We start from the raw sequence: 25,461 nt of genomic DNA on the forward strand, positions 1-25,461 counted from the left end.
TTCAATATTAATTCCTGCCACTCTGATCACCTCATGACTGATGCATCACTCAGGGGATGAATCTATCAGATGGCATTTTCTTAGGAGACTTGGCGATTTCTACGTCAGATGATCATGATTGCTGAGTGACACACAAAGGCCAGAAACTTGAGATTCGATTCCCTGCATTTAACTCACATTATTGTCAAGCTTCATAACATCCTCTAGAGATTTATCCAGGGATTTTTTTTCCTAGTGTAATTTATTCAGAAACATCAAATAGCACAATGCACTACAGAAACAGATAAATTATTCTGATAGTTCATGTCCCTCTCCATTAAAAAAAATGCACACCACGCAAACAGTAAAAACTGCCATACTGGATGAGAGCAAAGGCCCAACTGGTCAAGAATCTTACTAACAGCAAAAACTGATAGATGGGCAAGTAGGAGTTAGACATATGCCCAGTAATTTTCCCAGAAAACAATCTCAGAACCTGACAGTCAAGGTCTTCCTGAACCACTGTCTGTAATAGCTACCTGCCACCCACCCTTTGCAAATCCATTTAACTCCATTTTGAAATCATTCTCTTTTTGAACCTTCTCTTCTCCACAGCATTTTGTGGCAGTGACCTTCACAATTTTAGCAGAAGTTTTACAGGACAGTTGTGACAGAATTAGAATTAAAGTACTATTAAATAATTTCTCATTGAGAACCTTCTTAAATTCATTTTTTATTTTATAAGTCTCTATCATATTCTCCCTCAGGGGTTTTTTTGTTTATTTTAAAATCAACTGTCCCCATAGATAACTAGATTATTCCTCTTAACACTTTACTATCCTTTTCCTTTTTACTTACACTATATCCTTTCTAAGATAACGCAAATGGAATGCTACACAAAATTCAAAGTACAGATACACAAGAAATATACTCAGTGTCACTTTCTGTGTTATTCTCTATTTCTTCTTTAGTAATACCTGACATTTCATTTACCTTTTTCACTACTGCAGGGTACTAAGGTGATGTTTTCAGAGAACTATCAGTGACAACTCAAAACTCTCCTTCTGGAATAGAAATACTTCATTTGTTGCCTATCATTATATGCACACACGCGGGATTATCCTTCTAACTCTGTTCCTTATTACTTACTACACAATGAATGTCACCAGCTATTTTTGTGCCCAGTCATTCACTTTTGTCTGCTATTCTCTGCAAGTCCTTATTTTCCCTTTACAAAGACAAGCTGACTTCTCTTCAAAATACCTGTTTATCCATCTACCTGTTAATTTTTTTTTAATAATAAAGAATTTCTCAAAGTTTGTACAATAAGGAAATCAGACCTGCTTAGCTGTAGTCTCAGAGTACAGCTTAGCTCCTTCTAAAAAGGGCATCGTATTTGCCTTTAAAATTTTTATTCTAGGAATACCCAGACAGTTAACAAAAAGGTCACACACAACACAACAGACAGTTCAGCCATATTAAACACAAGTGCCTTAAGAAATCCTAAATTCTCAAAGTTTGTACAATAAGGAAATCAGACCTGCTTAGCTGTAGTCTCAGAGTACAGCTTAGCTCCTTCTAAAAAGGGCATCGTATTTGCCTTTAAAATTTTTATTCTAGGAATACCCAGACAGTTAACAAAAAGGTCACACACAACACAACAGACAGTTCAGCCATATTAAACACAAGTGCCTTAAGAAATCCTAAATAAATGTCATCTCCTATTGATCACCTGTGCCTCTTACCATATTAATTTAAATTCTCTTCTATTGGCACCTGAATCTTTTTATTTTTAATACAGTAAAATGAGTCATAGGAACTGCTCGGAGCTCAAAGGTGGGACAGCCCTAGCTGGTTTTCTGCTCAGAGATAGGCATCTACTGTGGCATTCCACACTTATCTGGGAATATAGTCGTAGGTCTGTACTATCACCATCTTGATCAGTAGTATTTCACAGTCAATTTGCATACCACTTGATTTAGCATCTAACTACTGAAGTGCTGCTCTGTTATGAGGCTTAACGTGCTCAAATTCTAAAAAGCTGTACAGAGAATTTTCCCCCATGGTATTAATCTTTTAAAAGCAAAAAAATGATAGAGTTGAAATAAAAATTAAAAGCAGTAGTAAACAGATGTAATAAAAGTGTTTTTAAAAAAATGTAAACTGCTTTCCAGCAGTTTTCAGCTTCCAAATAGCAGTTTAAAGTCATTATATTAGCTGTTGAATCAGAGATTCTATGATGTATTTTGACATTTTCAAGTACAAGCTTTATTTGTCATTATGCCTTTTACATAGGAAATACTAATTTATTACCCTGATTTGGCAATTACATCATGTCCCACTAAGCTTTTGAAATTATTATATTAATATCCTTCTTTAAAATTAAGTTTTCTATCTAAATTTGTCTAGCTTCAGTTCCCCAATTTGGAATACAGATGCCTTTTTCTACTAAATAAACAATCTTTCCAGCTTCCAAAATCTATCCCTATATATTTATAGTCTGTGACCAAATCATCTCCTGACTTTCCATTGGTTGAACTAAGCAGAGGTTCTTCAGTTTCTCATTTTAAAGCAGGTCTTCCTGAACACAATCTACAGTTATAATCCCTTTTCTGAACACCCCCAATTTATCAGGATCCCTTTTCAGGCCAGGATTTCAGACTGGAGACTGTACACGCTACAAACAGAATCCAGAGTTCCCTCCCTCTCCTTCTCCAAAGGGAAAACTGACTCCCTTCTCACCTGCTTACACCACACTATGTAGTCAGATACAGTTAGTTATCTAAGAAAAACAACTACAATTTACTTACTAAATTAAATTTGCTTTGAAGTAGAACCGTACAGCAGAAGCACAAGCAATCTTTACTCTGCTCCCTACTCTGTTATAAAAACAAACGCTATTACCTGGGAGGCACATAATACAGGTTGCTCAGCTAACTTCTACAGGTATCAGTCTTCGAGCAGCAATTTTAAATAAGCAAATATACACACTATGAGGCAGCACTGATAAAGAGAATAAAGGAGGAGAGGCTAGAAGGCTCGTCCAAAACATTCCCATGGTACAGCAGTTTCCAGTAAATACCACACAAAGCAGTGGGAAGAAATTGAAAATTCCATGGTCAAAGAAAAATCCTGTACTCTGCCTACATCCCATAAAATATCTGAAGTCATATACAAGACGACTGACACAACCACATAGATACTAGTCTCCAATAACATTAATACTAACTTCCACACAGTTTAAAAACCAATGGTAACAAAAAAAAAAAAACCACCACCAAAAAAACAACCCCACAAACCAAACTCTTAAGCTGACTACAGGGACATGAAAAAAATGAATAAGCATTTACATTTTACCAGTGTCAAAATAAAATTTAAATTCTTTTGTCCTGACCCTTTCTTCTTTTATATGAAAAATATGGATAAGGTGATCTGTTATTATTTAAATTATTGCTTAGATGTATCATTTCACAAAAGAGACTGTTGCAAGGGACTAGAATATGCATTGGAAACAGTTTAATGGAGCAAAAGACTGAAAATTCATAAATGCCAAAATCATCTTACAAGAGAGACAAAATGAGTCATGAATGTCTGTTATCTCTCTGGAGAACACAGCAGCGAACTACATCCCCATGTGCAGCTAAACACAAAAAAAAAAAGTGGAAGAGCAGCAAATGCACAACAGAGACAAGCTGTAGAGCGAGCCTGATACATTAGAGAAGTGGGTTACAGGCAGCGAGATGAAATTCAATACTGACAACCAAAGTCACATGGAATAGCAATAAACAGCACAGAGACACTCTGAGGAATAGCAAACTGGAAAACAAGTCCGGAAGTGCTTTGGTTGGTGGCAAAGATTTTTTAAAAATTATAAAAGATAGACACAGATGGGAGTCCTTACTCAACATTGACTGCAGTCCTTCAGGGTGATTTTTTTGATATTGAGCCTTGTGTGTGCACACAAAAACCTGGTACGTGGAAGGGAGCCTTAAGTCTTTCAAAAAGCAAGTGACAGAACTGCACAAGTTTTGGGATCCCTGACAGTTTTTTAGGGGATAAAACTACCATATGGTCATGATACATGAGAGGACCTTAAAAAAAAGCCAAGAAAAGAGGATCACAGCCCACTGAAACAAGTGCGCCTTCCTATCCCACCTCTCCAAAGAAAAACATGTAACAGTTTTTCTTAAATGCACGTCAGTGCTTAACAGGTGGCTTCCACCCACCAGAAGATAACAATCAGCCATGTTGGTCAAGTGGAGATTAGAACATCACTTTAACAACTTCAGCATCTACTCTAGCAGCAGCTTCCAGTAGGTAACATTTGTAAAACATGAATGAGGTACAGAGAACGTACATGGCTCAGGAGAGTCAGGAAGCACTATTGGGCTTATTGTCTTGGAGTCCAAGCAGTTCCTGGAAGATACTCAAGCCAGTAGCAAGAGGTGACCGCTTGAAGTGGCCAGTGATGATCCCAAGTAAACAAAGGTATATTTTAAAAGATACTGCAGCTTTCTGAATATATCAGAGTAGACAATTTTTTTTTTTTTTGTCATGACAGACTCCTTTCAGGGAGTCTGAAATTAATTGACCTAATTAATTTTGACTGGTATAGCAATGACTGTTGCTAATGCTACTTTGGGCAAAACCAGAAAAGGTAGGTCCTCAAAAGGTACGTTTGGGATTCAGGGACGATTCGCTAGATGGTGGTGGTATTAACAAGAAGTCAGGTCTCAGTTCTGAATTTGGCCTCTGTATTACAGTTTTCTGAGCTTCCTTGACAGATGGCACAAAGTTATCAGTCTTTGATGTGAAACAGGAATGCTCCTATCCATTTTGTAAGGAGTAAAATGGAAGGACTGAGACTGCTGGCTTAACATGAACATGGCATCTGACAGGGCGGTTACATCCTTCTCGAAGTCTACTGATGTATTTGATACTACTGTTGTTGCCTATGTCCCTGAGACCAGCATCGCAACTACAGTGCCCTTATCCTGCAGCCCGTATAGACTTATACCTGCTAGAATTTCATTACAGCGCTTGGTTAGCAAAGCATCTGTTGCAGGAACAGTTCCAGCTGATCAGAAGGATTTCTCTTGCCTTCTAACTGGAGAAACCTTTAAGCGTTCCTGAATTCATATATAGAACTATGCAATCTTCACTTGAATGAAATTTGGGAAGGCACATTAGAAACAACATTAAAGGAAGTATCCTTCCTCAAGGGAGGAAAGCATCCACTGGGACCTGTCTGTTACAGAGCCATTATATGATAAGCAAAGCATGAATGATGTGGTTATACTAATAAACAAGGATGAGGCACTTAATTTCAATTGCACATGAGATGCATCACATGAAGAGGCGGATGTTTTCCTGACATTTTCATCTTTTATGGATCTGCCAAAGTAATACAAAAAAAATGAACTGTACTGGAAATGCTTCATGATATGCTTGTGCTTGAAGTTCAACAAACAGTAGTATGTCAAACATTAGTTTGAACTCACTCCCACAGAGAGTAGTGAAAGACACGTTCGTCACTCAGACCGCCATGCCCCTGTGATGGAAGAAGTTGTGTGCATAGCCCAAACAGGTAGGCTTAGTCAAAAAGAGTTCATGCCTTGCAAAGACATCTTCTGTAAAGGCATCTACAGATACGCACATCTGGCATTTTACAACAGCTCCAGAATGCATGCTTGCTTGCTTCCATGCACTGAAATACTTGGGAGGTTGACTCAGTGTCAAGGTGTAAGCAACAACAATACACAGTACCATGTAGGTCTCAAAATGTATCAGTAGAATAAAGAAAACTGGTCTCAGGAGATGGTAGAATAATATATATGAAACAGAAATCACTGGTTATTATGTGACAATAAAAAAAAAAAAATCACACTATGAAACTCAGATGAAGATAAGGAAGGAATAGAGAAATACAAAGTAATTACCTACCACGGACTAGGAGTTTACTTAACACCGAGTAGTTTACACAGGATAGGACAACTTCTGAGAACTAGAAAAAAATTCTAAGATAAAATGATTCAAACATTCATACAGAAAACTGAACTTTAGAAAATGTCTGGGTTTAAAACGACACGGAGCTCAAGAGCCTACCTGCTTCACTGAAAATTTTAATAAGTAATTGTTATTCATAAAGACAAATTCAATTTGTCAAATTCCAAATACTGTTTTGGAGTACAGGGGAAAGCACTGGCCCCAACAGAGATTCTAGAAAAGAGAACCAAATTCTTCTGAAAAGAGACTGCACAGCTAGTGTGCACATAAAGATTTCAATTTATCTTGTTGTAACAAGACAACAATTTCTCTCCTTGAGTTACTATAAATCCCAAAAGGGCTGTGGACACAAAGTTTACCAAGACTCTGAGCTGGGTATAAACAAAGTTTCTTAAGTTGCTCAACACATGATATACCATATCAGCCCTGAAACATGGATGCAGATCATTTTAAAAGACAAAGTCATGTTTTCTAAAAACATCTAAGACATTTCCGTTGCATTAGTTTCTTCAAACTAAAAGAATCATCCTGCGCATCCTTAATCATAATTGAGAGTGCTCTTGATGTTGTAGACCAAAATAGAAGAACAGGAAGAAGATGGCGTTCACTTTAGATTCACTGGTTCTGTCAGACAGTCATTTGCTTAATAATTATATTAGCTGAAACATATACAGCAGCTTTGGCAGCAAAACAGAAATGCTATACCACAGGAGCTGTGCTAGAGCTGTTTAGTAAGCTGACAGCTGGTGAAAGACAGACTGGCCTGTATCTGACTTTCAAAAACACTTTGTCAATCAATACAAGCCTCAACTGAGAGGGCAACTACCACAATATAAAATAAATCAGCAAAGTTATATAACAGACCTAAAGAGTCCTACCTCTTTCACAGGCTTCCATGCATTTGGCTTCATAGGGCAAGAACCCGTTAGTCCACCTGAGTTATTAGTTGAAGACAATGAATTAAGAGGGGATCCAGTGCCTGCCTTGCCTGAAGGTTCAGAGTCTCGGGCACAATGTAGACAGAAAGCCCCTGCAGTAGCAGTAGTACTCCAAAAGCAAAACATTCTGTGTCCCCTTCTCCTTTGCTTATCAGATTTCTGACTCATTCTGGAAAAGGTAGTTTTCTTGAGATACAATGGAACAGAAATATCAAGAAATTCTGTTATCAACTCTGAGTGAGACAGAACAACAGCTGTGAGAGAATAGATGAAAGAAAGTGGAACTTAAAACCCTCTGGCAGCAAGCAGTGCCTGCAGGTAGCCGGAGCGCCGGTTCAGTTCTTGTCATCACTGCCGTGCTGCAAGTGATTAACTGAAGTAATGCACTGCACATGCCGACATTACAGTCACAGTCATGGGTTTGGGAAGGAAGAAGTACACTCCCATTACTCCATGAGCCTACTGGTTCACTTCATAAGAGGAGAGACAATTGGCTACAGCAGGAACCAGCATGATGCTAACACAATCTACATGACACTACATGATTCATGATATATATCCTTAAGATTTATTGATTTTAATATGCTTTTAAAACTGCATTTTTTTTTAAATGTCAAGAAAAATTCACAGTCTTGAGAATTTTCCATCTCCACTGTATACAGTTAGAAAGTGTTTACAAAATGGAAGTTTTTACAAAAGGTTCCAGAGAGTCCCTTAAGGCTTGAGTTTAAATTGTCAAGAATTTCCTATTTCTTAGTCTATTGATTAGAACACATACTAATGCATTCCTCGTACAGCATAAATTCATACCATTTTTATCTCTGCTATAATGCCCTCTCATGGAAAATGCAACCAGTGACAGAACTAAAGTTTGCAAAATAAATTCATACTGTTAAGAAAAATGTGTGATATTACATAGCTAAAAATCAAGAATAAGAAGGAAACTTACAACAGTAAAGCTCATGCTTAAATTTCAGAAGGTGCTTTCTTATAGTTAAAATCATCCAAAGCAAATACTATTTAAAGCTGCTTTCTCATGTGTCCATCACAATATTAGCAGCAATTCCCAGGCAACGTATGCTTAAATTTTCAACTCAGGGAAAAGTCTGCATTATAAATGTGACAATGACAACAGTTCTTCTATGTACTCATATAAACTTCCCTACAGTTATTCCTGTAACTCCTTTCTTCTTCACTGTATCACCTCTTTAAATCCAAAAACATGTATTGAATAAAACAAATCCTGAGAGTAAAGAATTTCACATTACGCCATGGCTGGCATAATGAAGTCAACTCAGGGAAAAGTCTGCATTATAAATGTGACAATGACAACAGTTCTTCTATGTACTCATATAAACTTCCCTACAGTTATTCCTGTAACTCCTTTCTTCTTCACTGTATCACCTCTTTAAATCCAAAAACATGTATTGAATAAAACAAATCCTGAGAGTAAAGAATTTCACATTACGCCATGGCTGGCATAATGAAGTCCCAGTTTCACTTGTAAACTTGAGGGGATGCTAAAACAGTCACACTTTATTAAAGAAATTAAGAAATTTGCTGACAAAAAAATTGAAAGACCAGCTTCTAATCAAATTCTCTAATTCTTTTAATTGAGTAACTAACTCCTCATCACAGGGAATGCAGAAGGAAGAAGCAATAAAGGCCTCAAATGCCTGAGCAGGTTAAACCAGCTTCCCCAGACTCATAAAGGAGACTGCTGTGGTTATCAGGGCAGGAAGGCATTGCTACCTCTACAGCAGCTCACCACTGCAAATGGAACAGGTATTAACCCAGTGGGATGTACTGCTGCTCTATGGACAGACTGCAACGTCTGATCACTGAACCCCTCGTTACTCAAGTAATGCAAAGTCTACAAATCACTACAACCACCTCAAGCTCCATGCAAAGCACCCTGGAGACCTTGGCTAGGGCAGGACACAAGCAGAGAGTCAGAATGACCACTTTACTGTCTTCCTTTGTATCTGTTCACACCATCTATTTCCACTGCTGCCTTTTTCCTATGAGAGATGGGTGATCTGAATCTTCTAATAACATTAAAAAGGGGCAATACTAGTAAATAAGGCACCTTTAATGTTTGAAAATGGATCGCTAGTCTTCAGGGTGCTGTGGCTTTTTACAGTAGCCTTTCACTCCTGATTAGTCCTCCATGTCACAATGCATTTGTGCACACGTGTTCTTTTGGGCATAAGCCTGTAAGTACAGCAAAAAGCAGTGCTACCATATCCATCACCAACTTCTTCCTTGCTTCTTTAGGGACAAGACCCCCTACTCAAAAAATAGCCTACCCCAAAATCCGAAGGCCCTTCTTGAGCAAAAGTCCTCTTACCACCTTGCTGGGGAGAGAGCAGCCCGTCGCAACTCCCAGAGAAAGATGGGCACGCAGCTCAGTCTCCAGGAGTCGTTTCCCTTTCACTGGTAATGGAGGGAACTAAGCAAATATCACCATTCTGCACCACCCCACCCCACCCAAGAAAGCCAAGCAAATGAAGAAACAGCTAAAAATGGGTGCTGTGTAGCAGATTCACAAAGGAAGCAGGAGACCAGAATTTTAAAAACCATCAGTTTGGTTTTGTGTATGTTAAAAATCATGATGTCACAACAATAAGAATATATAAAGCCCATCATCACAACTAGAATTTCAACAGACAAGGTTAAAGAAGTACATCATGTCTAGTTATTTATTTGGACTCTGCAAATGTGATTTCATTCAAGTGATGGGGATGTATCTTAAATGAACAAATAAGTCATCAAGAATTTTCAGAATACTACATCACAGAACAAAAACTGAAGAGAACTGAAAAACAAAACTGCACCACAATGAGCAAGCTTTAAATGTCTTTTTCCTTCCCTGAGGCTAGAACAGCTGCAATGGGTGGATAAGGTAGGAGGATTGTACAGCATCTTTCCAGAGGAAGAGGCTTCAACAAGCTCTTATGTTTTCAGTGCATTACATCTGAATACATTCATTAAGTTTTTTTACAACCACTTCAAAACATTTTCTGTTTTTTTCCCCTCCTTCTGGCCATGAACATGTATAAGCAGTTCTTTTTAACGGAAGAACTGTCAGACTTATGAAAAAAAAACTGGCAGGCTTTCACAGAGGTAAGCTATCTTTTTCATAGCAGAAAAATAGAACAAACACTGGGATATACACAGAATCACCAGTTCGGTTTGAAGGGATCTCAGGATCTTTGTCTGGTCCAACCCACACTCAAAGCAGAGGCTATTCAGTATTTTATCAGCAAATTTTTAGTCCTGACTAGTCAGTCCAACTGCAAGATTCATGCATTCCAATATTACTTGTTCAAGCATTAAACTAGTAAGAGCAACCATAATATATATTCAAAAGGTTAATACTGTACATTTTGTCTTTAAAAAAAGTAACAGTACTTAAAAGCTATTATGTCTACCTAATGCATCACTTTAAGTTGTATAATGATCCATTACAGAAACTACAGGATTCCTCTTCAACATTCATGTAAATTTGCAACAAGAAAATGAAAATCCCCCTTTAAGATCTCCTATTCATTGTTTATTCTAAATTCACAAGCAAAAACCAGGCAACAATAAGCACACTTCCAGAGGAAGTGCCAGTTTATCATCTTTGAAACAATTACCAACAGATATAAAATATCTTAATAATATTACAGTGTCTGAGGGTAACAAAATTTTCCTTTTTTTACAAGTTTTTTGTAGTACTTCAGGTTGTACGACATCAAGAAAGCAATTATTCTTGACTAAAGCTGAATTTAGCTTGACAGTAAGCAAAACAAATCTAATCTCACATTTTTAAACAATGCTGACGTCTCAGCATTCTTTCATATATCTTTCTTTGTTGCATTATCCAAAGAGATACTCAACTGCAAGTGCTAGTAAGTTTAAACTTCTCTCAATATCAATCTTAAGAACTCACCCCAAAATCCACAGACTTGAAATTTGGCTTGCCTCCTTTTGCCTGACTTTCAATGATGACTAAAAACATCACTTAAAGCAGATTGACAGTCAAGTTGAAAAATGTCTTTTTTTTTTTTTTTTTTTACAGACTGCACTATTATATGTATATTCTCTAGGTAAGGAAGGCATTCTTTAATCTTATTTATGGATTATTAGCAGCCAAAAAAACCAGAAAACTGATACAGACTAGAATTTGCTGTGCTACATATAATTAAGACTTTAAATTATTTAATATTTTAAATACAATTCCTTAACCAGGAAATATGTGGTCTTTATTTGAACTGTCATCTTACTACAGCTATGAAATTGGTATTTCTTAACTACGTTATTCCCGTCCAGGGCTAGGCAGTAGAATAAAAACTACATTTTTCAGTATTTCATTAAAATACCTCATATTTTAAGGTATCACCACTTGCAAAATAACTTAAAAAAAAATCAGATCTCATTTAAGTGCTTCCATTTTCATGCTTTCATGCTATGAATTATACAGAGCTCTGTAAAATATGAAAATGAAAGCAGACAGAAAACACCATTCATAAATCAGAGATTATATGAAAGCATGCATATATAAATAGATTACTATTTCTGACTAGCAAGTAACCAGAAAACATGCAGACACAATAATTTCAACAAGTGGCATATTACCTGGGTGGAGCTGGCAGCAACAGAAATGCAGTCAATGAAACCATGTCTCCGAGTGAAAAATGCAACTATCTGCTGCCAACGGGAAGGCTCATTCCGTAACTCATCTGTCGAGCCTTTCTTTGCCCACTGCTTGTGCTTTGGGCCTACAGAACTGTGGCTTGAGCTAGTGTTGCCTCGATTGGCGCGAGAATAGAGGAGTGTGTTATTTCCGAAAATGTAATTCATCTCTGCAGCTCTGCAGGTGGTTGCCAGGCAGTCTTACTTCCCTACCAGCTGCTGAGTGGTGAATGAGCAGGGAGAAAAAAATGCAGATAGAATTACAGCAGCATCGTTTACAAACCAGGAAAACAAAATTCTTGATAGCTGATGCTATTTTTCTTCCAAGCTTTTCCACCCCTACATCCCTTCTCTACCTGTGATTACAATGATGAGCATAATCTTGAGCAATTAAAAAAAAAAAAAGCGTTTTTCTTGGTTTTCCTTTTTTCAGAACCCACAGGATCGAAAGCTTGTTTTCCCTTCCTAGCTGACAACAGATATTTAAGAGAAACTGGGTAGCAGGTACTGTACAATGTTACAAATTCACAGCTATGAGGATGGTGGTGCATGATAACAGCTACTGGGTGGGGAAAGCATGGATCAAAAATAACCAAGTTTCAGTCACTGCCTGTAGTAAGATCCAATAGCATCTTTTCACTTCCTTGCTTGCATAAATTATAAACCTGAACCGAACAAAACAGGGAGCATGCAGTATAATTGCACTTGTTCACTGATTCTGTCTTTCTGAAAACGTTTCACAGAGCAAAAAGACTTTAACACCATGTTCAGGAAAGATATTCAAGAAAGAAGCGTTTGCTGGTTTCTTCTTCTTCTCCCCCCCCCCCCCCCCGCCCAAAACGAGGGAAGATATCATTGTGCCACACCACAGTCATGTTGTGCTGTATATCAATGGGTGTCTAGTGGGGTTGTTCTGTTGTTTGGTTTTGTTTTTTTTTTTAACCAGCAAGAAGATTAGGGATATTAAGATTAAACACCAGAAGTCAACACACTGTTGTTCTTATTCTATGATTAATGTGTCATGATCATCATAACACCTACTTCCAAAATTCTGTAAGCATAATAAGAAAACAATAAATAATATTAAAACATTACTTCTCAAAAGTACAAGAATTGGCAAAAAATGAAAAATTCTTATTATGCACTAATGAATTTTCAATAAAATTACTTTTGATTTTGAATGCAAATCACAAGGGTATTACTGCTATAGGTGTGCATTTTCTCTGCTCTCTTTACAGTAAATACCAAAAAGATAAGAATTCGAGTCACCTTACAGAATTCACCATTCAAATTTTTATAGTCAACTATTTTAAGAAAAATCCTCCAGCTCGCATGAAAGAGATTACTTAGGAAATCAGCTAAGTGTCAAGGCTTTCAATACAAGCTTGCCTCCGGAAATCCAACAAGAAGTTACCAAAATTGTTTGTGGTGTATTTCTATACAAAATGCTCTAACAGTCATAACCATAACAAACCAGAGCAAGCATTTTCAAAATGAAGAAAACTCTCAATATGATGAACAAAGGCAGAAGAGTTCCTTACAGTGCTGCCACAAGTTACAACAACACGATTCTACAAATCCACTGACTCATGATGTGCATTTTAGTGGGGATTATCATATTCGCCCATATACTTTTTTTTGGTGCAATATACTCTTCTGCTTAACAAATTCTTACTGACAGCTATCCTATTCTGTGTAACAAATTTTTCCTGACAGCTTACATTACAAGCAGAAATCATAATAAGTACATTAATTTAAAACTGTGGTAATAAGATCAATGTACCATTTACTTCTAGTCACTAGTACAGCTCAATAACATATCACATACAAATATTTTGAGTACATCTTCCAAACAAACTTTATTAAAATTTATAAAATACAATGGCTTATCAGTGTAAGTCATATGAAACTCTGACTTGCGCAGTGTCCTCAAAGCTATGTTCATAAGATAGATAATGGAGGTAAAGAAATGCCTGAGACATAATAGATGCAATAATCCATTTAAATGGACATGCTTTTCATGGGAAGATTGCAGCCCTACCTAAGCCCTACCTTTTTCCAGACTCGAAGAAAATACCTAGTCTGAAAAAGACCTATGAATTTATTACTGGAGAAATTCCTTAATCCCTGGCTATGATTGAAGATGTTTGGAACAAATTACAAATTACATGCTTTGAATTCTGAGTCTTTTTAAAGAGTAAAAGTGAAAATATTTTTTCTGGTTTTCTTCATACGGCCTTGACTGTCGACACTGCTGTACATTTTAAAAGATCTGAGAGCACAATATTAGTCTAACTTTTAAAAAAAACATCTTTTAGAACTCAATTATGTATCTATGAGATAGAGATCTCTCTCTTTCTCTCCATAGGCTTCAAACAGGGTCACATAGGAGAGTATTGTTTAAAATTCTGAAAAAGAAACACCACAATACATGGACAAGCAATGTACCAAGTACTTATTTTTGTTGCTGTTATATCAATCTGTCTGAAGACGAGACAGGTTTGCTGTGTTTTAAGGTAGTTTCTTTCAAGTATGATTCCCACCTACCCAATGATCAACTGTGGCATCACCGACAAAGAGACTTTAGAAATCAGCACTGCAGAAAAGGCTCATATGGACAAAAAAAATTCCTGAAAGCAAAGCTATGATGATCTCATTCAATGGAGACAGAAATCCAGAAAAGTACTTCAGGAAAAGGTTATGCAATCACACTGGTGATACAAGGCAGCAATCTGTGTCACCTACACTCCATATGTATATTAATGGTATTGAGCAAGATTTGCTGACGCCTAAGAAGATACAGTTGCAGTTATTTGTAGAAGGAGCCTGTACTGTGGTGATGAGACAAATCCTGATTTTTACAAGTTACAAAGCAACCTGAAGATAAAGGCATGGCATAACTCTGGAGATGATACAACATCAGGATAATGCAAAGGAGTCCAGAATAAGAGACTGGTCACTTGTACAGTTGAAAAAACGATGGATAGGAGGAAAAACAAGGGCTTGTTTTGGTCAAAGAGCATTTCAACCGAGGGTCAAACACCTACAAGTAGAAATCAGAGAAAGTGCTATTTGGACAGAAAAAGAAGTATCCAGAGAAGGACGACAATTTAAGAATCATGAACACAGAGGTGGTAGCTGAAATTGCATCTGTGAATCACTGCCTCCAGAGTCAGGAGGTAGAACAGGGAGGCTCACCAGGGAACCTCAGGATGTCCTAAAGGGAGCTGAGAGCTTCCGTCATCCCTTTTTCATATTCTGGATATTGAACTGATAGGGATAAAATAAATAAAAGCCCACCACAAACAAACACCCCACCAAAACCAAACACCACAGCAAAACAAAAAAGCCCCTATTTACTGTAAAAAAAAAAAAAAAAGCACATGATTAAGATTTCTACATCAGTACACGTACCTTTCTATAGCTTAATAAATTTACTGAAAGATACATCTGCATTTGTAGTGGATGCAAAGTAACATTATTTGTTCTGCGGCCAATTAACAAGGAATAGAAATCACAGTGATCACTGAATTTAAAAATTAACATCAAATACTTGCAGTAAAGTTCCTCTGATTTTGTACCTGAGCCAATTCTTATCACCAGCTTGCTGGGACAAGTTAAAACATGACATAATGCCATATTTTAATCTCAAAGATAAAGTTTTCCTGGACATACCTTTACAAGCAGCACGCATACTTGAAATTAAAAATGCACAGCAACAGAAAATGTTTGTATATGCAAACAGCAGTTATATCTCAATTACCCTTTTTAAACAATAACAACAAAATGCCTGAAGCATTCGAAGTGTCTTATGTTAGTTTTATTACTATCCTGCTAAACAGAATACTGGCTAAAATAAGCACAGACCCTACAGGAATAAACTGATTACTTAATAGAGAAAATTCAACAACCACCTAAAACAATGACAAGGACTTATTTTCAGTATCACTTAGGTTTTTACCAAAAAAAAGACACAAAAGAAATGTGCATAACAATTTAAATACTCATATATAGACTATGCAACTTTAACTCTCCAGGCAGGGGAACAAAAACCAACACTGAAAAACGTAGATAAATTCATGTTTACTTTTTACACTTTTCAGAATTCTGGCATAAACAAATTTAAGCCTCATTAACAAGCATATGCAATATTCTAAGTCAAAGCCCAGGAGTACACTACTTAAATTGGACACTATGGAAAAAGAAATCATTAACCCTTTCTGCTAAGATACGTTAGAAAGCCTATCTTAGCTTCTAGTTGAGAGACAGGACTGAAAGGATACCCCTTGATCAAGTGTGATTTACAAAGTCAATAAAAAGTAGATCTTTTACTGCTGAAACTACCGTATAAATAAACACTCCAGCATGATTATTCTCTAATGATACATTTTAGCATAAATATTGAATAGAAAAGATTATTACATTATTACTCATACGACACCTCAGCCAACCTACCAATCTGTGCAGATTAAAATGCCTGGTCTTCCGTACCCTGCTCGTGAATCTCCGGCCCATCTTTTTGGCACGCCAGACTGCTAAAAACATTCTGTGTTTAATGCAAGTTTCTTTAGGCTTTCTTCAGTCATCAAAATGAACCCAACTGCACTGAGAGCTCAGGGGAAATCTCAGGCAAAAAGAGTATAACCAGTTATTAAGACGACTTGGTGCTGATTACTGTATCTTAGGTTGTTCTAATGTTTGGATTAATCCACAGTCCATCTGCTACAGTTTTTCTTTCTTGTCTCTGTTGACAAGAATTTGATGAGCAGATCCATGCTGGTCAACTGCTTCTTACTATAAGACACAAACTGTCATCTTCACACATATTTGTATAGCCTTCAATTACAGGAAGTTTAAAAGTAGTAACCTATCAAGAACTTGGGCAAGGCATTTTAATTAAAGATCGTAGAGCACCTCCTCTCAAGAGTGACCACCAAGTATGATGCTAGTCTAAAAATGAGTATTTCTGAGGGTATGTTCAAGTTTTTCTTATAATTTCCACTATTCTAGGTATGTTCCTAACTCCAGAAGTACCATCTTCCTGCTGAACATGTCATAAAGCTTTAGAAAGGTCTCCATTTAGAAAAAGGTAACAGATTGCAACTTTCTCACAGTCATAAGTATCAATCAATCTTGCAAATCACATGTCATCTGATCTTTAATTTCCAAATGGAAACAGCATCTTCATCTTCAGGGTAATCTCGCCTACCTACTCAGACGACAGGAGGATTCAGGAAATAATATAAACAAGAAAATGCACTAGGGAAAATAGGAAGTTACAATTACTTTGACAGCTAACCTTGAACACGCCTTCATAGTTCCTCAAATCATAAAGACCATCAGTTCTTTCTGAGAGCAGAAACACTCTCCCAATGAACAGAGAAGTCTATTTTAACAGAAGCTCCATAAGCTCTAAAAGACTTCTGGGCAAGCACTTGAGGGAATGGGGGGAACTGGAGGGAAGACATACCAGGAGATAAAGAGAAGGGAACCTATTAAGCTTCTCGGCACAAGATTTGGGTTCACAGGGAAAGGAGGTTGTTCTGCATTAAAGGAAGCATGTGTGTATATGCACATTTATATAAGCAATTATTTCCCATACAGATTAATGGGAAGGAGTTAAATAAAGGTGCTTGCTTCCAGTTGAAGAAAAAGGGCAGAAGAGACAAGCGATGCATGCTGTAATACCTTTATTGGTGTAGCCAGAAACCAAAAGGCTATCAGCAGCTGAAAGATTATTCTAAAGTCAGAGGCTGACTGTAGGTCACTGTGTTTAGGGGCTATAAGACAATTATCACCTACTAATTTATATTTCTGAATATAAATTTGTATTTCTGAAATAACCATTCCCTAGTCATTTTCGTAATTTTAGTGACCCAACCTTACTGACTGCAGTTTTATTGATATCTCCCAACTCAGCTCTTTCCCAAACTGAGGAGTCAAACTGACTCATCTTTCATTGTACAGTAGCTGCCCCTGCCTCTGACCACTCTTATTCCTCTCCTATGAGCCATTTCTAGATTGAAATGCCTGCTTCATCGAGATAAGGAATGGTGCAGATTTCTAGAGTGCTAAAATAATGCAGTTTTATTCCCATTTGCTTCCCCAGGTTTTCCTTGTATTCCATATGCCTTTTTGACTGTAACTTGAACGCTGAGATGATTGTTCCATTAATCTGTTATAACCCTGACCTCCCACTCCTCTGAGATGATGCAGTGAGAACACAAGTTCTTCCGAGATCCTTCTGGTAACCTCTATCCATCATGATTACTGATCTTCTTTCTTACCCTTTACTTTCCTTCTGTTATTGGTTTGTTTTGGGTTTTTTAGACAATTAAATCCCAAGATTTTTTCTTTTTTCTTATTCCATGACAGCTTAAATTTCTCTGTAAGCTTTTTTGAGGAATTCTATTGTGTGCATCTAAGAAAACCTAGAAACCTGCATCAACAAGATGATCTTTATGCATATGCTCCAAGAGATTTGTGCGGCAGAAGTTCTTTTTACAATGCTTTCATTGCCTCTTTATCTGCAATTTCTCCACATAATCATTGATTCTGCTCTTTAGAATAGTTTCACCATGTTTTGACAGTGCAGAAATTAAAGTGAGTTCTCATTTCTCCTCTCCCTTCTGGCTGCTACTTTAAGAATTAGTACCACCTTGCCATATTTCATTCCTGTGATACCACAGTCAATTAAGTAGACTGTTATACAGCATTGCAGCACTAATAGATAAGCAGTTTCATACCAGAGTTCATTTAAAACCATTAAGCTTAAATACCATTAGGTCCTGGCAATACTTTCCCAAACATATCTGAACATGTGGAAAAAATGTTCATGTGGAAAAAAAGCAGGCATACACCAAGTGGACACGACTTCCCCCCCCAGAGTAAAGCTACAGTCAACTGGACTGCTGTACTAGGATTACAAAGCCCGTCACGTAGGTTTGGGTACCACTGATATATACTATTAGAAACTTTTTTGAAATGATGTGTATGCTACACTAAGTATGGGGTATCTGGCACAAAAACGGGGGCTGCTACTTCTAAGCAAGAGTAAAGGTAAGGCTAAAGACCATACTACTTACCCAGCAAGCACATAATCGCAGCACTAGGTCAAATAACATGCCCCAACTAACCTACTGTCTGTCTCAGTAGCTAAAAGTGTAAGCATAGAGCAATCCTTCCCTCACCACTACACCGTCCCAAGCACCAACAGTTCAGAGATTCATAGAACCAAAGAAGGTAAACTGTTTTACTGCTTTTATCCCAATAAAGGACTACTGTCACTGTAATGCAAACTGAACCTGAATAAGTTTAATTTCTCCCAGATCTGACACTGCTAGGTAAACACAGATAAAGCAGAGGGGCACTGACATGGGGCAAAGCTACTGGTTCAAAGGTATTCAACACATTCTGAGATTAGTTTTGGACCCAGCACCAGATGTTTCACTTGAGCAAAAAGATTCTTGTAGTTAAAATTTGAGGGTAAAACTGTCATCTTTTTCAATGGGGAACAGTATTTCACCTTAGTTTGAAATACTTCACTGTTCAAAGGTAGGAAAACAGTAACTCATTTGCATTTAATTTCATAATATTATGAAGTCATAGTTTTCTTTACTGAAGTAAGTTTATACAACCACAAAAGACTCCACCACTGTGCTTTAAATGGGCAAGCAGCATTAATCCACGTCTAAAATGTTTTTAAAAAGATCTTTGGTATAAGGAAGCAGGGATTTTTACTGCTTTACTCTAGTACTCTAGCAGAATATAAACAGCGCTCAGGCGGAGTGGCAGGTCTCTGCATGAGATCAAACAGGCAGCCGGTAATGAAAAAGGCCAATCGCTGCGCTGCCTGACCTGCTCAGAATTGTCTTTTCCCAGCATCACTTGTATAGAGATGATCATTTCTGAACACGAGAACAGCAAAGTAGTCAACTGTGTTGCATGAAATATGTACAAGAGTCCATAATTATGTAACCATAAGATTAACATACTTCCCCCCTGCCAAATCTATTTCTCACAATTCCTGGATTGTTCTGCTACTTCATTGATGATTGGACAAAGCTATTCTAAAGATGCCAAATATTCAACAAGTAGAATACCTTTAGTTCCTTATGGCTGTGCTATTCAGTCAGTAATTAAAATTTTACTGCAGAGCATGAATAAGCAATTTTAGATACCTTACTAGACTAATTAAACTAGTACAATGTTCCAACTAAAACATTTACGTTCAGCTGTCAATGTCCGCTATGTGTGTAAGGAACAAACCAAGTGCAAGCATTCTTCTCACACCCCTTGAAGAGTGGTGTTATGGTGAAAATCTCCAGAGACAGATCTGCGAAAAAGATTTGGTTAAAGAACAAAGAACTGAAGAGACTTTTCTGAATCAGTAAGTCTAGCTTCCTGTTACTGCAGGCAGCCACACCATAATATCATTTATAAACTTACCAAATACTTGGAAAACTCTCCAAGAACAGCCTTGTGCAAATTTTGAATGGGAATTGTAGATATAATGGAACTGCAGTGACTATTGTAATGTTAAGAGAGTTTATTACAGAGCAGGATAAATATTAACATTTATCATGCTAGTCATGGTGTATCTTTCCAGTACAAAATATATTTAGTAGTTTACAAATTATTGCATGTTTTCTTTGGAGCTTCTGTATTACCAGTGAAATACTAGCCCCAAATACCAACATTAATACACAAACATAATAAAGAAAAATATACAAGCCCCAATCAGGGTCTACACTTCAATACTGAATTGCCATGCTACATCATAAATATAGAGCTATAAATAAAATATTTTCCCTTTCATGCATAGGTTGCTTTAAATGAAGAATACTGCAATTTAAGATAGGTTTTTTTGGTCTTCTTACATCATGACCCATTATTTTAAAACCTTGTAATAATTTATTACTCAAAGCTTTTTTTTCCTTGATAGAAAACTCCAACTTCCACTCCACAGTTTAAAAACTTGTTTGGTATCATATCACATCTCTGACAGATTTCACTTGGTTGGAGGAATTTAATAAAAACAAATGTTAAATTCACAAACGTCAATCTGAAGGTATACTAGAGAAGCTAAATTCAGTTTTACAATTGAAATAAATCCTTTTGTAGCATCACCATCTAGTGGTCAATCTTGGTAGCAATGCATTTCTTCAATTACATCAAAGTCAATTCAACTTCATCACATTTTATTTCATAACAACTCAAGGAACGTTGCATTATAATCACAAGTTTCTATAAGGAATGTGGAAACCTCATACTGAAGAAATTCTGGTACTGGCTGCCTACCTTCCTGAATATATTCTTTAAAATGTTTTGGACAGAATATTTGTGAAGGATTTGAAGTTTGGCCATTTTCACTATCTGTTCGTGATTCTCTACCATTAAACATTCAAAAAACCCCTGTTTTACAGAATTAAGAAGAGTTCCACTTCACACAATATTAAATAGGGAACAGAGGACACAAAATCTCCTGGGTCAAGTTTACTTCGATTGATGCTTGAGACATACGAAATACACATTTCTTCTTAAACTGACAAAGCTCCACCCTAACAAGACAAAACCTGTAAGCCCTGTCTCATGTTTCAACTTTAAATCAAGTACAGCTAATATCAGTTATTTCATGCTAATTGCAAATGTGCAATATCTTACCCCGACCTGAATGTGGGGTAGCCCGCCCCTCTGTCAAGAAGGTAAACCACCTTGAGTTACTATAGTACTTAATGTGGAACATTTGATAAATAGTAGTCATGTGCTCATCCTCTAAAAATTTACGATACACATTTGTCTTTTTGGTCATTGAAAGCTGCTCTTTGAAAACCATCCACCTGCCCAAACAAGTTGTAAAAGCTGCTTTAAGTCCTAGAAAATTCAAAAGCTTCTCTCGAGAGCAAAATGTGAACTAGTTAAAACCAGGCATCTCCCTTCTTCCCCATCATCTATTCGTGTTCTGTATTATTGCTCTAGACTGCAGAGGGCTTGCTATAAAAGAAGGTATTCCTCAAAATCTGATTCTACTGCCCTCTACAGCATTTCTTAAAAAGCAGCATGTGATCATAAAACCACTGTTTACATTTGGTCTTCAAACTAATAACTGTGTTTGAAATTTCAAGTGTATTTAACATTTATATTTTAAAAAATCTTATTATTTTATTAATGTAATAAACATAACATCCTCTATTACATTTAGTTTCCTTAAGCAAATGTACTATTCAACAAAGCTAATCAAGATCTTTTATATTAGCCAAAACCTGGTCCCTACACAGTGCATCAAGCCAACCTACTAAATAAATTACGCAAAGCACTCTTAACTCAGAGCTGTTGTTGCTAAATTGATCTTCAGCATGAGCTATGCCAAAACTATGAACATCTTGCAGATCATCAGGCCAAAAGAAGAGAGGACCAGCTATGCTAATAATACAGTAGCAACCTTGGTTATTTTCTGACATACTGAAGTTCAATTTTTAACAGCATTTATTCCAATAACTTTAGCAAACCATCTCCTGACCGAAAAGAAATTTTGTGAGCTCAAAGGCACTTTACTCTAAAAGGTCCCATAAAGACCCCCAGGGCCTACAAAACTACAGATGCATCCCTCACTCCAAATACCTTAAGAACTCAGACTCTGATTATAAACGATTTATGCAAAGAAGTTAACTTCTTCAGGAGAGAAGCAAGTCAGCAGCCAACTTCACATCAGAATTCAAAGTTCCACAAAATGCTGGTAAAGAACTGAAACCTGGAGCACCCACCCCAGTTTTCAGATGAACAAAGCTCAGAGGAGTTTCAGTTCTACCATACATTGGTATGGTAAATGGCTTTAAACTGAAGGGAGGTAGATATAGACTAGACATAAGGAAGAAATTTTTTACGCTGAGGGTGGTGAAACACCGGCACAGGTTGCCCAGAGAGGTGGTGGATGCCCCATCCCTGGAAACATTCAAGGTCGGGTTGGACGGGGCTCTGAGCAACCTGATCTAGTTGAAGATGTCCCTGCCCACGGCAGGGGGGTTGGACTAGATGACCTTTAGAGGTCCCTTCCAACCCAAACTATTCTATGATTCTATGATACATTGCTTTGAAATTAATAGAGTAGTCACGTGAAAATAATCAGATGTATGGTATAAATGGTAGTATGAGTTGCACGATAATATTTCTCTTATACACATTCTTTCCTATCAAGTGGCGATTGCTCAGCACTTACTGATTTGACAAAGATAATAGTAATACTCCTCAGAGACCTAAGATACATAGTATTTTGAAAAGGCCTCACCATACTTTGTAATTATACTTACACATTGCTTAACTCTATTTCCAGAATAGCTTAAATGAGACGTGGTTTCTTTCTTCCAGAACAGTGCAGCAGAATTGTATATTCAACACACCCCAAGAAAACTAAAGAATTTTCAGCTTAGATCACATCTGAGCAGCGGAAGGCAGAGTATAATCATTCATATTTATTTCTGTAAAACTGTCTGGGTTTTACATCAGTGTCTTTACAGAAAGTTACAGTAGTTAGATAAAGCTCAATTAGAACAGATAATTATAACAGTGTCCCATGTAACACTCCAAATACAAGCCTCACTTGTTTGTGGAGACTGCCTGGTAGGATCTCTGTAAGGCAGAGATCACTAACACTATAGAGAGATAGGAAATTAAGTCATCTTCCATGGAATGGTAATATTGCCAATATCAAATCCTCACTTCTGTATTTCTGTAGTTGGCTATTTGCAAAAATAATCTGAAATAAAGTCAAACACAGGAACTATTCTGAGTAGTTTGGTTTCCCTTAGATCCAAGCAGCCAGAAAGAAACCAAGGTAATTACAGCCCTTTAAACAGTCTCAAGTACAATGAAATAAAACCTAGTCAGTTCCAAGAAACAGATCTTCAGTCTCGCATACCCATTCTAGAATTCTGTTTTTTATTTCTATGGAGTTTCTCGATTGTGAAATGCATTATACTTGATCACTTATTACAGACAGTTTTGCAGTTTGCCTCTTTGCCTTTTTGACCCCTTTATGCTTTCTGAAATGCAAGACTAACTGCACTATGAATTAGGAAAAGCTTGTGAATAAGCAGAGTTGACCTTAAGTTCCCAGAGACAGAGGATTTTTTTTTTATTATTTCTAATGGTTGCACACAAAATGGGATGTATTACTTTCTGAATATCAATGAATTCGGGGAATTAGACATGTGGAAGTGTGTTACTGTGTGTCTACCTTCATAAGCAACAGAAGATTGAGGTCCTAGCCATTCTCAAAATGAAAGGTTTGTCATATTAGCTTTCTTACAAGGCTCTTCAGAGGTTAATATAGCCCACTTGAAAAAGGTTATTCATTAGGGCTTAAAGAATTCAGCTCGTCTAGCTCCTGAAGATTACGGAAACACAGAGTTCCTTATGGAGTTATAAGTAAAAATACATAACCGTGTTCAATACCAACATATACATTTTTAAAATCTTAGAAAAGCTGGAACACAATTACTAAACACACCCGCCCACAGTTTGTTCCTCTGCAGAATCCCTACAGAATTATAAAGAGCTGATACGTTCAACAAGATTTTTCTTTATAATAAAAAGAATTCTGGAAATAGAACCAAGTTCAAAACAACTTTTTTCTTAAAATATAGCAGCGCTCGTTACAGTACACTGCCAATTTCAGCCAAAGGATACTACCACACACTAACAATTCATGCTAAAAATACCAGACTGTAGGCCTACCACAATGTAAACCCACCTCATCATTCTAAAGCACAAATACTCATCACTATCAAATGACTTCTCTGATTTTTTCCTCAAAACAAGCCATAAAGACTCAGAAGTGTTATAGAAAACAGCATTTAGTCTGGCACGCTAAAATATTATGCCATTCAGAAAATGATTAAGCTACATCTCCCTACTAACCCAGCAAATAAAACTGCCTGCTACAGCCTCCAACCCCCCAAAACCTCACACTCAGTTTGTCCTCTTACTTTTTAAATCTATCTTGAAGTTACTGGAACCGTCCTGAGAATAATGGTGCTGTATGCTGAAAAACTCCAGAGACATATATTACATTTGGCTTATTATGTTTTCCACATAGGTCCTCGATTAAAATATTTACTAGAAACAAACTCTGAATTGATTCTACAGGATCCTGGTAGAAAACCCAAAACGTAACTGACAGCAGTAACCACAGGGCCCATCACAACTATACCCGAGACCTTAAGTTACCTACATTTGTTATCTGAGCATTTTACTATCATGCACTTTCGGTCAGAATGTGTGGAACCACGTAAATGCCTTAACGTCTACAAAGTGAATTTTACAAATGAGCAGTTCCATTAAAAAAACAGAAGCAGGTATATCGCATGCATTTCCCCCCCGCCCCCTCAAATTATATCCCTGGAGAGTATATCAAAAGAGTTCACTCTCATAATAACTTTAAAAATGCCTACCTTTACTGGTGAAATATGAGAATGAGAAACAAATCCATGGACATTCTCAATTTGTGATAGATTTTTCTCCGATACGTGAACCAGCTCTGGACCTGTCACCTCATTGGTAATGTGTGGAGAGCTGTGCTCCTGTGGAGGTGTATCTTCATCCTGATAGCGGTATTTCTGAAGAAAACAATTATACAAAAAGATCAGTCCACCACAGAAATGTGAAAAGATTCCCCAGAAAACCTAGGTCAGACAGAAATAGTTATTTTCTGACACTGCTGACTTCAAGGCAATAAAATCTAGAAATAAAAGTTTTAATTAGTATTTTCAGTTTAAACACTGATCCTGTCTAAAAAGGTTCCAGCCTTTTCAGTCTCACCTAGAACTACTATGTAGCTACCTAATTTTCTTTTGCCTATTTG

General features: G+C 37.0%; 1 protein-coding gene across 1 annotated transcript in view; it reads right to left on the bottom strand.

Moving 5' to 3' along the window:
• The window catches only part of DLG1 (discs large MAGUK scaffold protein 1), a 177,892-nt gene that overhangs the window by 90,285 nt on the left and 62,146 nt on the right, over window positions 1-25,461 (bottom strand). Inside the window, exon 4 of the mRNA XM_009282414.1 lies at window positions 25,052-25,216. Coding sequence (XP_009280689.1) covers window positions 25,052-25,216 — 165 coding nt within the window. The remainder of the gene's footprint in view (window positions 1-25,051; window positions 25,217-25,461) is intronic.

Source organism: Aptenodytes forsteri, unplaced genomic scaffold (assembly GCF_000699145.1).
Source record: "Aptenodytes forsteri isolate BGI_AS27 unplaced genomic scaffold, ASM69914v1 Scaffold404, whole genome shotgun sequence".
Classification (NCBI taxonomy): domain Eukaryota; kingdom Metazoa; phylum Chordata; class Aves; order Sphenisciformes; family Spheniscidae; genus Aptenodytes; species Aptenodytes forsteri.